This window comes from Malus domestica, chromosome 11, assembly GCF_042453785.1.
Source record: "Malus domestica chromosome 11, GDT2T_hap1".
In the NCBI taxonomy this organism is placed as follows: Eukaryota; Viridiplantae; Streptophyta; class Magnoliopsida; order Rosales; family Rosaceae; genus Malus; species Malus domestica.
The window spans coordinates 30716452-30731466 of record NC_091671.1 but is presented as its reverse complement, the minus strand read 5'-3'; the positions used below and the strand labels follow the sequence as shown (position 1 = coordinate 30731466).

At 36.9% G+C, this 15015-nt stretch overlaps 2 protein-coding genes across 2 annotated transcripts; one reads left to right on the top strand and one right to left on the bottom strand.

Annotated features, from left to right (window-relative positions):
• Positions 1-1880: 1880 nt before the first annotated feature.
• On the bottom strand, positions 1881-3964 carry LOC103407057 (cytochrome P450 71AU50-like). The gene is made up of 2 exons (XM_008346012.4): positions 2970-3964; positions 1881-2705 (listed from the first exon to the last, which is right to left on the bottom strand). The coding sequence occupies exons 1-2, from the start codon at positions 3843-3845 to the stop codon at positions 2091-2093; spliced, it is 1491 nt and encodes a 496-aa protein (XP_008344234.1). The 5' UTR covers positions 3846-3964; the 3' UTR covers positions 1881-2090.
• A 4419-nt stretch (positions 3965-8383) lies between these two features.
• LOC103410172 (uncharacterized) lies at positions 8384-8827 on the top strand. The gene has a single exon (XM_008348922.1). The coding sequence runs from the start codon at positions 8384-8386 to the stop codon at positions 8825-8827; it is 444 nt and encodes a 147-aa protein (XP_008347144.1).
• The last annotated feature ends 6188 nt before the right edge of the window (positions 8828-15015 follow it).

Here is a 15015-nt window from a genome sequence, read left to right as displayed (position 1 = left end):
TCGGACCTAATCTGTCGTACCTAGTGAACTAAAACATAAAAAATACAAATCGTACCAAATTGACCATGTCGAATATGTCGAACCTGAACTATATAACGTACTTAATTGGCCGTACCAAAACTATCGGACATAAATTAGTGCATTCTCCACACAATATCAAATTTGAATAAATATAAAAAATAAAAAATAAAAAATAAAAAACAAAACAAAAAACAAAAAGTAGGTAGTTATAGACAATAAAGATGGTATTTTTCAGACAATGAAGATGGAGGTTACTTTTATGAGTGATAATGATGTAACCGTTACATTTTTCAAATTTTGATGGTGGAGGTTACATTGTAGACAGTAAGGATGACATTCTTGTAAGGCCAAATCGGATAAATGATCCATGTGGTCATAATGTATTCGGAAGATAGCCCCTGTGCTAAAAAAAACTCGGATTTAAACCTCTGTGGTGTACTTCGTTAGCAAATTTAGTCCAAAAGTGATTTTTCCGTTAACTATCTGTTAATACATGGATAAAATTGTACTTTGACATGTTCACCTTCTTCTTCCTGCACCTCCCCTACGCAACCCCCAAACTCACTTCGTGCAAGAGAAAAAGGAGAGACCATTTTCAAGAAAAAGAAGATACGGTGAGACCTCACCTTTTATCCACAACAAAAAACCCAGAAATAATTTACGATTAACAACAGATCTGTCGCCTAATTACAACATAACAAATCAATAAAAAAAATATTACAAAGGGAAAATAATAGAAATGAAGGAAAATTAACAAGCAATCAAAGAGTAAAGCAGAGAGAGAAATAGGGTTGAAGGCAGAAAGCATTACTTTCTCTTCTTCCTCCATGCATTCTTCTTGCCTCCAGTAGCACGACACTTGTGCATCGAGTCACGTGAGATACTTGCATATTATCACATATACAAAACCAATGACACACATACAGAGAGAGTGGGAGGAAGAGAGAGAGAGAGACAGGGGGGTTTGAGTGGTACCCATGGTTCCAGAGTGAGAGAGCTTCGGCGAGACCTCCTCCTCCTCCTCCTCCTCCTCCGCACTTCGCGCAAGAAAAAGAGAAGACATGGTGGCCGCCATGGTTGCGGTGGTAGCTCTGTGGAAAACTGAAAATGGTCTCTCCTTTTTCTTTTGCGCGAAGTGAGTTTGGGGGTTGTGTAGGGGAGATGCATGAAGAAGATGCACACGTCAAAGTACAATTTTACCCATGTATTAACAGATAGTTAACAGAAAAATTATTTTTGGACTAAATTTGCTAACGGAGTACACCACAGGGGTTTAAATCCGATTTTTTTAGCATAGGGGCTATCTTCCGAATACCTTATGACCACAGGGATCCTTTATCCGATTTGGCCTTCTTGTAAATAGTAGTAAAATTTATGGTTTTATTATAAGTGACTTGTCATGGTGCATTAATCTTTTTTAGACATTGAAAACCCTTCATGTTATATTCTAAAAATCATCTTTGACAAGCCCTTATCTCTAAAAGTCCCTTTACAAAATGTTTTTCAAGTTTTTGTGTTTGAATCCCTTAAAATGGGTAATATAGGCAAACCAAAAATGCAGTAAATTCATAAAAAGTAATTAAATCTGACATGCAGTATATAAGCTGACGTGGACACGAGTCAAATGACTATTTTTAGTTTTTCATCTTACATATGGTACTATTAAAAACGTAATCTTTTTTAGGGATTAAAATGAAGTTTTCCATAAAGTGAATTACAGTAATGGCACATCTTTGGTATTTTTGTAAGGAGCCCTTTTTCTCTTCTATTCACTCCTATTTAATCATGGTCGTTGTTTTTGTTTGATTTATTTAATTGGATGATCAAAAAATAGAGTGGTGTAGAAAATGTTAAAGGTGTGTGAAAAACCAACTTCCGTTCATAAGAGTTGGAGTAGCGTCTTGATAAGGTTGTTACATACTCGACTTTTCATTATTGAAAATTTCACACAAATTTATTTAATTTTCACCATTATTTGTTCTCCTCAACAAGTGAAGAAAACAAATGTAAGACAGTAGAAAAAAAAACAAAAAAAAACAGAAAAGATAGCTAGTCCACAACATCCATGATCAATTCTGAAGGCGATACGAAGGAATAGCGAGCAGATTCTTGGCCCTTGAAACTGCAAGACCAAACTCCTCAGTCATATCCAACTCATTTGGCAACATGTTATCTGGAAGTTCCCAATCAAAACAATGCACAAGCTGAGCCGACACAAAGTGTACCACAGTAATCCCTAACTGCATTCCAATGCAACGTCTTCTGCCAGAGCCAAACGGTAGAATCTGAAAGTGGTGTCCTCTAACATCAACATTGCTATCCTCAAACCTCTCTGGTACGAACTTCTCTGCATCTCCCCAAGCGATTGGGTCTCTCCCGATTGCCCACACGTTTACGATAACGCTTGACTTTTTCGGTATGTGGTAGCCATCGACAGTGCAATCTTCGATGGCTGCATGAGGAAGCAACAATGGTAACACAGGATGTAGCCTCATGGTTTCCTTCACTACCATATCCAAATACTCCAATTTCTCCGTGTCTGATTCCTCCACCATTCTATTCAGACCTACAACATTTTCTAACTCCTTTTGGACTTTCTTCATAACCTGTGGATGCCTCATGAGTTCCGAGAGCACCCACAGGACTGTTGTTGATGATGTGTCCGCTGAGGCCACTAACATGTCCTGCCAATAAATTTTCCATTGCTAGATGAAGTATATATAGTAGCGTGACACATGTACATGACAATTTAATGTACATGATAAATCACAAATTTGTATCATCAATAATCAATCTTGTATATTCAAACAAACATTGACCTTATGGTTCAAAAGCACAATCTGAGACCACGTCATGCTAAATTGTGTAACAAGAAACAATTTCGTTTTAATTTGAAGTCAAGCAAGATTGAAAAGACAAATATGTAAAATGATGATACGTAAACTTACCGACATCATGGCTTTGATATTCAAGCGTTCAATTCGGTAGTCCGATTCTTCAGACCCCATGTATGACAGCATGGCATCAGTAAAGTCCTTCGTTCTTTCTGCATCCTTGGATTGAAGATGCTTGTCAATAATCTTCTCGTAAAAATCATCAAACACCTTGTTAACAGCCTTCATTTTTTTGGTGAGCCCTTGCAGGTCAAGCGGTGCAATACAAGGAAAGAAATCTCCCAAGTTAGGTGCTGCTGCTAGTTTCAAACCCTCTTTCATCACAGACACGATACCCCTCCCGCCAAACTCCTCGTCCTTGTACTTCTTCCCAAACACCATCCGGCAGGTCATGTCAATCCCGAGCGACATGACCTTGTCAGTGAGATTAGCAATGCGTCGATTATTGGTGTCCTCTTGAACAGATTTTATCAAGAGAGCAACCTCTTCTCTCCTCATGGACTTGAAAGAGTTGATCTTTTGGTTGCTAAGTAATTCGAGCATGCAAATCTTTCGCATGTTGGTCCAATACGAGCCATACTCAGCAAAGCTCAAGCTTTTTTGCCCAAAGATGAGGTGCTTTGCACCTTCATTAGGTGGTCTACTTGCGAAATTAAGGTCGTGTGTTTTGAGGAACAGCTCGGCCGCTCGTGCGGAAGAGACAACGACGGTATACTGGAGGCCTAACCTCAAGTACATGATGTCACCGTATTTCTGGGCTAGTTGACGAAGATCCATGGTAGGGAACTTCCCTAACAAATGGAGGCTGCCAAAAATAGGAAACCCTCTCGGACCAGGAGGTAACATCTTGTTCTTGCTTTTTGATATGCATGCTTGCACGATGCGAACAAGGGCAAGTACCCCAATTGTTGCCCAAATCCAAAGTGCCATATTGATATTGCGCTCTTTGGGAGTTCTCCAATGGTTGAGCTAAGCTAGCTAGCAAAGTTTTTTTAAGAGAGGTTTCCAGCCATTTCACTTTTTTTTTTCTTCCCAAAGTATCTATTTCACTTTGAGTATTATGAATGCTAGCTGATGCTTCGTTTTATAGATCTATATAACTTGAAAGGTCAAAGCTAGTTTCAAACATATTAATTGTAGATTGGACAATTCAGTCAATTTTTTTGCAATGGGTAATGTTAAAGAGACCAATTTTTTAAATCAAAATTTGTAACCAAATTTTATAAACCAAATTTTTAAGCCAAATCTTCACGACTCTATGCCACTTTGGAAAGATTTTTTAATGTGTTCGGAATACAAGATGGTACATAACGTGTCTCTATATAAGTGATGAGATTCTTATGTTAAAAAATTAAATTTCTTACTACTTATATAATAACATGTTGTGCACCACTTATGTTATTCACATAAGAAAAAATTTCTCGCCACTTTGAAGATAAATTTTTTAAACTACACAGAACCCAAGCAGACCCGGAATACCAAACCAATAATAGAGTGACACGTTGCTCGTTTTCTTTTCATTAAAAGATTCTTGCGAGAAATTTTTAATTGTAATAGGAACATAAGTGATACATCATATGTTTTAATGGGGGGACTTGGATTGTCTGCCCTCTCCATCCCATACCCTCCCCATGCCCTCCTATTTCTGTGGTCACAGTTAAGCCACGTCAATATTTTATATTCTTATTAATTTTTGTCTTATTATTTCTATAACAAAAATCAATATAAAATGTTGACGTGATTTAACCGTAATAACAAAATATAGGAGGGCATGGGATGGGGAATAGGAGTGATGAGAAATTTTATTTTTTAAGTTATTAACTTTTTAGCACACATATCCCACCATTTGTATAATAACACGTGATGTACTACCCTGTGTACCAATCACATTGAAAAATCTCTTACTTTCACAACGGTGGGCCTCGGTATCTGAAAAGTCAGGCAAAGAAAAAATAGATCTGAAAATTGCTGAAACTGTCATCTTCTCAGTATGCCATAACTTTTTGTTCAATTTTTTTATTATTTTATATGTACTTCTGGATTCAAACCTAATCTGAATGTTTTGGGCTTTTGGAGAAGAAAAAGATCACCACAACCTGCATTCAAACGGCGATCGGCAACCCAACAATTTTCGACCATAACATCATCCCACATGCATCCAAACGTCCGCCACTGCCACTACCAAGATCACTCACTTGATGCCCTCTACCCAAGAACAACATCACACCCACCACCATGAACACTCACCCAAAACTCCCACTTGAAATATAAATTTGGTGGTCTTCTTCTTTAATCATGCCCAACTGCAATATAATTTTCAAAGAGATGGCATAATTTTAAAATTAAAGAGTAAAAAAAGTCTCATTAATATTTATTCGATCCGACGGTCGCAAATTAAAATGGTGTATGAGAAGTAAAAAAAAAATGCTGATAGCACAGTCTTATTTAAAATCATTATCTACAAGGGAAATACTTGCATCCATCGTCTGAGGTGACTGTAAAAATTGTTTATTTTCTTAATTATTCGTAAGTCTTAATTATATTGAAATCAGAAACAAAGAAAAACTAGCAGTGAAAATTGAACAGGAAGGAGTCGTATGTCGTAACAACGATATTTGTCTGGCGTGGCTGCTACTCCGCCAGTTCTCACTCTCTGCACAAGCAGCTTCAAGAACATGTGGAAGGACTGAGTCTTTGTTTGGGGTCTATTTATTTGTGTATGATTAAAAAAGTTAAATTTGAACTAAATTATTGTAATTAATCTATTATAAAATTTAATTTATTTTCACGTGCATTAGTGTCGATAATATCGTGTATTGAAAAAAAATTCCATTAAGTGTTTTTTAGTTGAAATTTTGTTTTGTTAGGCTCTTTTCCTTAATTATTTTTATAAAAAGGGGGTTTACATGTAAACTTTGATAACATTAACCTTTAGAGGAAAACACTATTTCAAACTCAATACTTCAGGAAAAAGACAATTACTTTGCAAACAAGACCAAAAGAATATCACAACTTTTAATCAATTAGAGAATGGCAATACATCTGATGATATTTTTTTGGCCAACTTGAGCTCTTAAATGGTTTTGTATAAAAATTATATATAATTGTTGAGCTTGTTCTTCCAGTTTACTTTTTTATACCAATAAGGGGGATCAAAAAATATATAATACTTGCATTCCCTTTTGGAAAGATGAGTTCATTCTCCTATTGCAAATAATGTATATTGATCGTACAACTTTCATAATTGGAACCGTTTAATTTCTTAGTCTTCATATGAAGATTACCTCAAAAAAAAAATTATTGCAATCGGAGATCATTTAGTCATTTAAATGTGTAGTGTAGGGACCAAGTAATATTCCTAACGAACCGTCCATTTATTGATGTGTATGGATGATTGTTTCCAATTCGAATTATGTTTTGCAGGAGGTAATTTTTAAATAGAGAACTTTAACGAAAAGCTTCCGGTACTGTTCACTTTAATGAAAAACCACATTTTCATCACGTGTGAGATTTACAAGATACAAGCTAATATAAAGATTCAGAGAGGACAAATAACAACTGGGTAACTTGCCACACTCCTCATCACAACCTTCTCCATGAATTAAGCCCTAATAACCATTGGGTAAGTCTTTATATATCCAAATAAAGAACAATTTTGTTTCGATAATTAGTTTTTAATTTATAAATTGTGTCTTATAAGATGTGGATTTAGAATATGTGGATATTATAATGTTGATGTCTGATTTGCTGCACCTACATCTAAATAGGAATGTGAGGGAGAAAGATCACTGCTCCACTGAACGTGGATCCTACGCCAGTTGCTCCAGTTGCTCCTACGGCCTCTGAGGCGCTGTGTCATCGACTTCTTTGGTTACTGTTTGGGCCCAAAATGATATTTTGGGTCAAGCCCAGTAGAGTTTGGCCGAGTCCTATCAGAATGTGATTTTCGCCTGGATAAAGATGAAATGGTCGAATCCTAATACAAGAGGGACTCTCGAGAGTTTAAAAACTTCTGAGTTAGAGGAGATGCTGAACTTCAAGGGATGAATCTGAATGATTAAAGAGCTTGGTTCAGAGTCCTATAGAGGTTAGGATTGGTCGAGACCAAATCAGATTAGGATAAGGAATTTCAGTCCAAGTGAAGTTCTAGTTTGGTTATTTGGGAAATCGCTACTATAAATAGAGAGGGGGATGCATCATTCAAAGCTTCTCCAATTCAACCCACAACTGCCTTGCGCAAACCTCTCAAACACCTTGAGATTTTTATTTTCTTTTTTCTCGCCAACATATCTTTAGTTCGGATAAACAACACTGTGAAGGCAACCGGCAACATTTTCAGTTTGGATAAATAGCACTGGAGCCATAGAATCAGCCGACCGAGGAACACCTTTAATTTGGATAAACAACATTGTTTCAAGATCGACTGGTCATCTATCCAAGTCTCGGTCAACAAGGATATCCGAGTCCTTGTTGGAAGAGGTCATCTCATCAACATCCTCGACGAAGTAAGGTGTTACCAGGCTTGGCACATTGTAAGCCAAGTTTATTTTATGATTGGATATTCACAAGTACATTTTAGAGTTTGGCATTCCTACGGCCGAACCATATTTACAATCAAGACACTTATCTCTTTTAAGTATTTGTGTCCATACTGTCTGGTTCCAATTCGGTGTACTTATATTCTCACAAATATAATTACTAAGGCCGAACCCTACGCCGACGATTCGTGAACTTCAAAGAAACTAGCAACCCACGCCATTTTAAGGCCCAAAACCAGCAGCCTAGCTGCTGGGTTGCTTCCTGGAATCGGCTTATGGCCTGCAGCCATGATTGGGCAACCTTTGCAGCCAACCTGTGGCCCATTAAACCCCTTTAGGGCCTTGCCCCGTACACGGCAACCAGCCTACTAATATTGGGCTATGGTTTTTCAAATCTAAAGCTATTTTTTAGCATTCCTGCTAATATTAACCTGAATGTTATTATTTTGCTTTTACGATCAAACTTGAATGGTTATGATCTATTGAATTAATTAAAGTGACCCGTAGTCCATTAATCTGACAATTAATCCAAAATTATTGGCTTGAAACTTACTTTTTGGCAATTAATGATTCAATAAATTATTTGTTTTCTTTGAACCGTTGACTATCTTTAGTAGTCCCGACACATTCACACTTGGGTTCCGGAAGCAATCCATAAATCCACTACACTTAGTTGTATATTGTATTACATGTTCTTGCAGGTACACCTATATATGAACTAGACGTTCATAACTAAAATCGAACCTGTAGTTTCGAATTTAGTGCCTTTGAAACCCAAAGTTTTCATTCAAAACATACCACATGAAACCCGTAGCTTTCATGTTTAAATTAAACCAATACATGTCTATAGAACCCGAATGTTCTACAATGTATGTATATGGTTTTCCATATGACTAACCACATTTTTTTTGTACCCTCTATTTTAGGGACATGTCGAACTTGAACAAGCTTGATTTCATCGCTTTGGAAGTATTTGGAAGAAACTACCCAAAGTGGGTTCAAGACATGAAGCTCCATCTTACTGTAAAGAGTCTTCGAGCCACCATCAAGGAACCTACCGACGACCTAGTCGACGAAGCTCAGAAAGCTAATGCTATGATCTTTATTCGAAGACACATCCATGATGCACTGCAGACCGAGTATCTTGCTAAGAAGGACCCACACACCCTTTGGATTGCTTTGGCCGATCACTTCGATCACCAGAAAAACATTTACTTGCCTGAAGCAAGATACGACTGGCAACATTTATGCTTCCAAGACTTTAAGTCTATAAATGAATACAACTATGAAGTTTGTAGAATCCGATCACTGCTTAAGTTCTGTGAAGAGGACTTAACCGAAGAGGACCTCCTGGATAGACCCGCCAATTTCTGACACGACACGAAAATAACGGGTTTCAAGTCAATGTCAGTTCAGTTAAGCTTTCGATCCAACCTATGTAGCGAGCTTTAGGTCAATGACTCCCAAACCACTTGGGCTTTAAGGTACTAGCTGTAAAACACCCCTACGAACTTATTAACTCGAGCTGAAAAGGCTATGAAACCAACTAACCACCATGCCCCATGCCAAAACTCTACCGTTTGACGCGAGAATCACTATTGATTAGGCAGGACTGACCCGGTTACTAGGCAAAGCCTTGGGTGGAACAATTATTACTTTATAACACGTACTAAATTTATTTTATATAGAACAAAAATTAAAATGCACTTAGACAAAAAGTAAGTGCTTCAATCTCACTATTCACAAACCATGTTGGTGTGACGTGCAAATTTCAAAGTACATTTCACTAATTAGTGTCTAAGCAAAAATAAATAGAAAAGACTCTACTATGAGACTCATCTTCACCATGTTCATTTGTTCTAAAGTTTAAAATAAACTATGGATATTAACTGAAAAAAGAATGAAAATTTTTAACTGACACAATAATTAAAATCCTAAAATTTTACTTTCCCACCCCCAAACTTATTTCACACCTTGTCCTCAAGGTGTGGAAAATAAACAAAAGAAACAAGAACATAAACAAAACTACTAAATCCTAGAAAATGTAGAACGAATATCAAAGATAAAGAAAATAAAATAAAATAGGAAAGAGAAATAGAAAAACAATAAAATAAAATAAAATAAAACAGAAAATAAAAGAAAAGGAAAAAGAAACTAAAACACCAGAGATTCGAAGGGGAGAACTGTGAATTTGCTAAGGTGCGCTGACAAAAATGTGGAAAAATAAAACACTACTGGACACTTCGAGGATTTGAAATCAGGACCTGGTAGCTGGGAACTTGCGAAGACGCGCTGACAAACACGTACAAATCCACACGTGTGTCAAATCCTAGAAACAGCTGCAATATACCCTGGTGTAGCAACGGCATTTGTCATTTGAAAAACCCTAGCTATTCTTGAAACACACATTGGATCCCCTTCCACTAACCTTGAGCCCAGAGCCAAACGACTCTCTTTTGTCTGTTCCCATCTCCTTTGCCAAAGACTAATAATATTTTTTTTAGAAACCAAAGCCTCTTTATGTGTCTAGAAAAAAAAAATCACTTATTGCTCTCATTTCAAACCCATCCATCTCCGCCCTTTCTCTTCTTCATTTCTCTAAAAAACGCAAGAGCCCATTATTACAACCCTTCCATCTCACAGCATGTTCACACCAGCGCCCATTATTACAACCCTTCCATCTCACAGCAGCTCCTTCATCCTCTCTAAGTGCTGCATCCGTTCTGTAACCCATAACCCAGCAACGAACACACCTCCGTGAGTACCCAGCTGTGGTGGAGAGTTGAAAATTTGAGATGTCGACGGTAAAACCAGCCTTAAATCTTCTTAGTTTTCGTTTCAGATTGATTTGTTTTAGTGAAATGTAACAAGGTCATAACACATGCATGTGGTTTTATCTGTGTGAGGACCCCCAATCGTTGCAAAACCGAGACAAACAACAAGAGCAAACCACCCTGAGTCGCCAAATCCAAGTCATGCAGAGGTAAAAATTCTGTAAATCTGAATTAACCTTCGCACCATTGAGTATTTAAGTGAGACATAATCTGGTTCATGAAAAGCATATTCTGAGTAATACTCTGTTCTGATATGTGTACGAACCCTAGTGTGGCCTCAGTGCATCAATGATAAAGGATGAACAGCTCAGACATCTCAAGATCCACTGTCCATATGAAGGTCATATTAATTCTAGAATTTGTCCCTGCATGTACTCATATTGGTGCTCGCTATGTAGGGTATGCGGATTCATGAGAGATTCAAAGGAAATAGCAGTAAACACACAAGCTCAAAGGACAAAAACAGCAAAAAGACCTCAGGACCCCATATCTGTGCATCTCGAAGGTATAATTTCGAATGAATTCATGTTGATTGCTTTATCTTCCAGCATAGTGTAGATGCGGTGATGTTAATGTAGATTTGCTGCTGGGCGCATGATTCCAGTATAGGATGCTCTTTATTTTCCATGCTTTGCAACCTGCAATTAACCAATATGCGTTAAAAAATGAAATTAACTGGGTAAATAAAGAAAGCAACATATTTTTGGATTTTTTCTTCTATTTGTTTGTTTTGTTTTGTTTTGTTTTTTTTTTTTTGTTTTTTTGTTTTTTGTTTTGTATTATGTTGGTTTGTAAGTGCATCTAGAAAATTAAACTAATAATAAAATTGAAAGTCATTCGAAAAATAAAATAAGGAAATAGTTTAAAAAATTGGGTTGTCTCCCAATAAGTGCTTTAGTTAATGTCTATAGAGCTAGACGTTGCAGAAGTCTGATGGCTAGATCATTGGTTTCTTTAGAGCACCGAATTGTTCTATGAATGGTTTAAGTTGATGTTTGGTAACCTTAAATGCGAAACCTTTACCCTTAGCTTTGATGTCCATGTTACCATCTGAAAAACTTTAGTAACTAGAAAAGGGCTTTTCCACCGAGATTCCTGTCTCCCTGGAAATGACTTGCAATCTGAACTTAACAACCACACTTTTTTACCAAGCTGTATTTTTTTTACAAATTGAACTGACTTGCAACCTTTTATTCTTGAAGATGTTATTGTTAAAGTTGACAATTTACAAATCAGCTGGTGAATAATGTTGGAGGTTGGCTTTAGCTTGCCTTCACCTAAATGTTTAAAAACAGAATAAGGCATTAAATTTAGAATAGCACCTAAATCAATTAAAGCACTACTAAAACTACAATTTCCAATGGTGGAAGAGATAGTAAAACTCCATGGATCTTTCTTCTTTGGAGGCAATTTGTGCAGTAAAACTGCGCTGCATTGTTCTATTAGTACACTTTTTTATGTTTCTACTAGCTTTTTCTTGGTGCAAACATCTTTCAAAAACTTGGCATAGGAAGGAATCCTTTTAATGGCTTCCAAAAATGGTAAATTAATTTGAACTTTAGCCAATGTCTGTATGAAGTCCTTTAACTGCTGATTCTTAGCCGTCGAAATTAACCGTTCAGGATAGGGCAGTGGAGGGTCATAAATGCGGTCAGAAACCTGTTTTCGGACAGTTTCTACACTAGGCAGCTTCTGTTTTGCTGCAGAATTTTCAAGTTTTGCTGCTGGTATCATAGATTCCGCAGAAATTTGCACTGTTGGTAGATTTTGTTCATTACAATTTTCACGGTTTTCATAACTTTTACCACACCTTAAAGTCCGTATTGCACAACAATCCTTTGTACCTCTTGGATTAGGCACCGTTTGACTAGGAAACTTTCCATTTTCTTTGTCTGAAATCTGGGTAGCCAGCTGTCCAAATTGTCGTTCCAAACTTTTAATTGATGCTTCAATATTCTGAAATCTTTTATTGTTGCCATCCATGAATGTTTGTGTTGTTGCTGCCAGTTTAGCTAGTTGATCCTCCAAGGATGGTTTGGGTGGCACAAAAGGTTTTTGTATTTGCTGAAATGGTTTTGAATGATTCTGATTGTCACCCCATTTGAAATTAGGATGATCCATCCATCTTGGATTGTAATGAGTTGCATACGCATCATTCCTAGGCCTTTGATAGTTGTTCATCATATTAACATGTTGCTCAACAAGCTCCTAGTAGGATTCCTTATGCTGGCAGCCCATTATATTGTGCGTACACATACTGCAGATAGTGCAAATTGTTGCTGCAAGTGGTTGTTGCTGTGTAGAATTTGCTATCTGTTGTAAAATAATGTCAAACTTTGCATCAATTTTCTTCTCCATTTTTTCCATTTGTGCAAACATATTAGGAGAACCTGCTGATAACTCAAAAATGCCCAATTTCTGTGAATGTTCTAATGCCCACTGTTGAGATTATGTAACCATCATATCAAATAATTCAAGCGCCTCTCTTGCAGATTTATTTGACAACGATCCTCCGACTGAGGCATAACATGGCTTTTATGCACATCTCTGTATATCTCTCCCACTCTTCATGAAACTCTTAATTAGGTTTTTGAGTGAATGTCATAATCTTCCGCTTGTAATTCAATGTCTTGGATGCTGGATAATACTTGTTCAGGAATTTTGTATGTAATTGTTGCCAAGTTGTAATGCTATTCGCCGATAAAGTGAATAACCAAGTTTCCGCCTTATCCTTCAAAGTAAAAGGAAAAAGACGTAACTTAATAGCTTCGGCTGAAAAACCCCTGATCAAAATATTTTTGCAACCCATAATAAATTTTGCAATATGTATGTTAGCATCCTCGTTAGGCAGCCCATGAAACATTGGTAAAATTTCAAACATGTGGTGCTTGATCTCAAATGCATCTCCCTCTTCCTGGGCTGGATAGACTATAGAATTAGGAACATTGTTTGCACAGGCATCCAACGACTATTTGAGTGGTTTGCCTGCTGCAGGTATTGCTAATGCCATTTTAACCTTGCTCTCCACAAAATCAGCAAACAAATCTTGCAGAAATGTGTCCTGCAGTGAAGGATCAGATGCTAAAAATTGTTCTCTACGCTGTTTTCGTAATATCCGTTTAGGCTCTGGGTCAAATGGAACAAGTTGTGCAGGTTGTGATCTAGTGCTGACCATGCACAGATTTCAGCAATCTGAAGAAAAAAAAATGAAAATGAAAATGAAAACGATTTTTTTTAACGAAAACAATTAACTCAGAATATGATAAAAACAAATTAATTAAAACAATCCTCGATGTCGGTGCTAATTTCTTGATAGGATTTTTTTAGTACCTGTGCAAATAGGGTTAAAATCACTGAAAATACTTGCAAGAATACAAGGTAATTGTAGTATAATCGCTCATGCAAGGTCGTTGTCCCCAAAGATTGTTTGACTAATTTGTAATTAAACTAACTCTTAATTAATTATTAAAACAGATTTTATCAAAGATTTAAGATTTATGAATTTAAAAAGATTAAATTAACAATAAAAGAATTTGAAAGTTTGGAAATAATAACAGCAAAGAAGAAACAAAAAACTAGGGTTTAGCCATCACCGTCACAATGCTATGCAATTCTATCAATTACTTATGAATTTCCACATACATGCTTTGAATGTTAATTTTTTCTAATGGATATTTTCCTTGTGATGTTCAAGTGAAAACGTATATCTAACATGCAATCTGTCTGTGATGTTCAGATCAAATATAAACATGCAAGACTCATTAAGCTTTGTGAAAACCATTTGAAAAATCATGTAACCCTTAAGAGCGTGATGTTCGCCTTAAGTGAACTTACAATTATAAATCACAAAAAGCCTTTCTCAGTTTCAGGGTGATGTTCCAACAAAAATTGTATCAAATTACTTGTCTAAATATCATAATGGTGATCAATCATTAAAATATATAAATAGCTAACAGTGCTTCAGCATCTTCAACTTCAACATTTATTTTCTTGACCTCTTCAATCTTCTGGTAAAGACTTGTTGGTTTACTTCTCCAAACTCTCAATGTCAAAAGACACCTCTGTAATCATTGCCTCCATATCAGCGCATTTCTCCATTATTCCTACCAAATTCTGTGACATTGGTCCTAAACCAACAAGATTGTGGTAGTTGATCCCGAAGCATACACCTATGATGATAAAGTGATCAAGAAGGCAAAAGTTATGAAGAAGTCTGGGCTTGTGGATATCAGTGCAAGGGAGGATAGATTCATGTGAACAAGTGGGATCTACTGGTGCGATTAAAGTTGCTCGGCTACTCCTCATTGCCATGGAAGTCCATGCAGGTCTCAAGGAGTGCACTTCTCCCTCATCCAAGAAAAGAGAAGTCTGCAGGCCTGCCCGAGGGCAATGAAAGTCATTGAGCAAGTGGCGCATGGTGGAAATCCCTTCACCAGTCTCACAGGGATATTGAGTTCGAGCAACTTTGGGTGCCATTGGATGATCTTGAGGAGAAGATGGGAAGAAAATCGGAATTAGGGGCAAAAACTGAAGAGCAAGAAGAAATTTCTGGAAATTATGAAAGTTCTGAGGATTATGGGAAGTTCTAGAAATTTGAAGGCTTAAAATGGCTAAGATACTTTGCCGAGGAGGTTAAATGAGAATTATATAGTGAGCGGTTACTTAACGATGGAGTTTGTGGGTTAGTGCAAGGGTTTTAGTTAACCAACGGCCATTTTAAATGGTGCA

Excerpts from the sequence above, each read along its gene's own strand:
- LOC103410172 (XM_008348922.1), top strand. The coding sequence starts at position 8,384 with ATGTCGAACTTGAACAAGCTTGATTTCATCGCTTTGGAAGTATTTGGA.
- LOC103407057 (XM_008346012.4), bottom strand. The coding sequence starts at position 3,845 with ATGGCACTTTGGATTTGGGCAACAATTGGGGTACTTGCCCTTGTTCGC. Across the intron at positions 2,706-2,969 it reads ATATCAAAGCCATGATGTCG|GACATGTTAGTGGCCTCAGC; the intron begins GTAAGTTTACGT and ends ATTTATTGGCAG.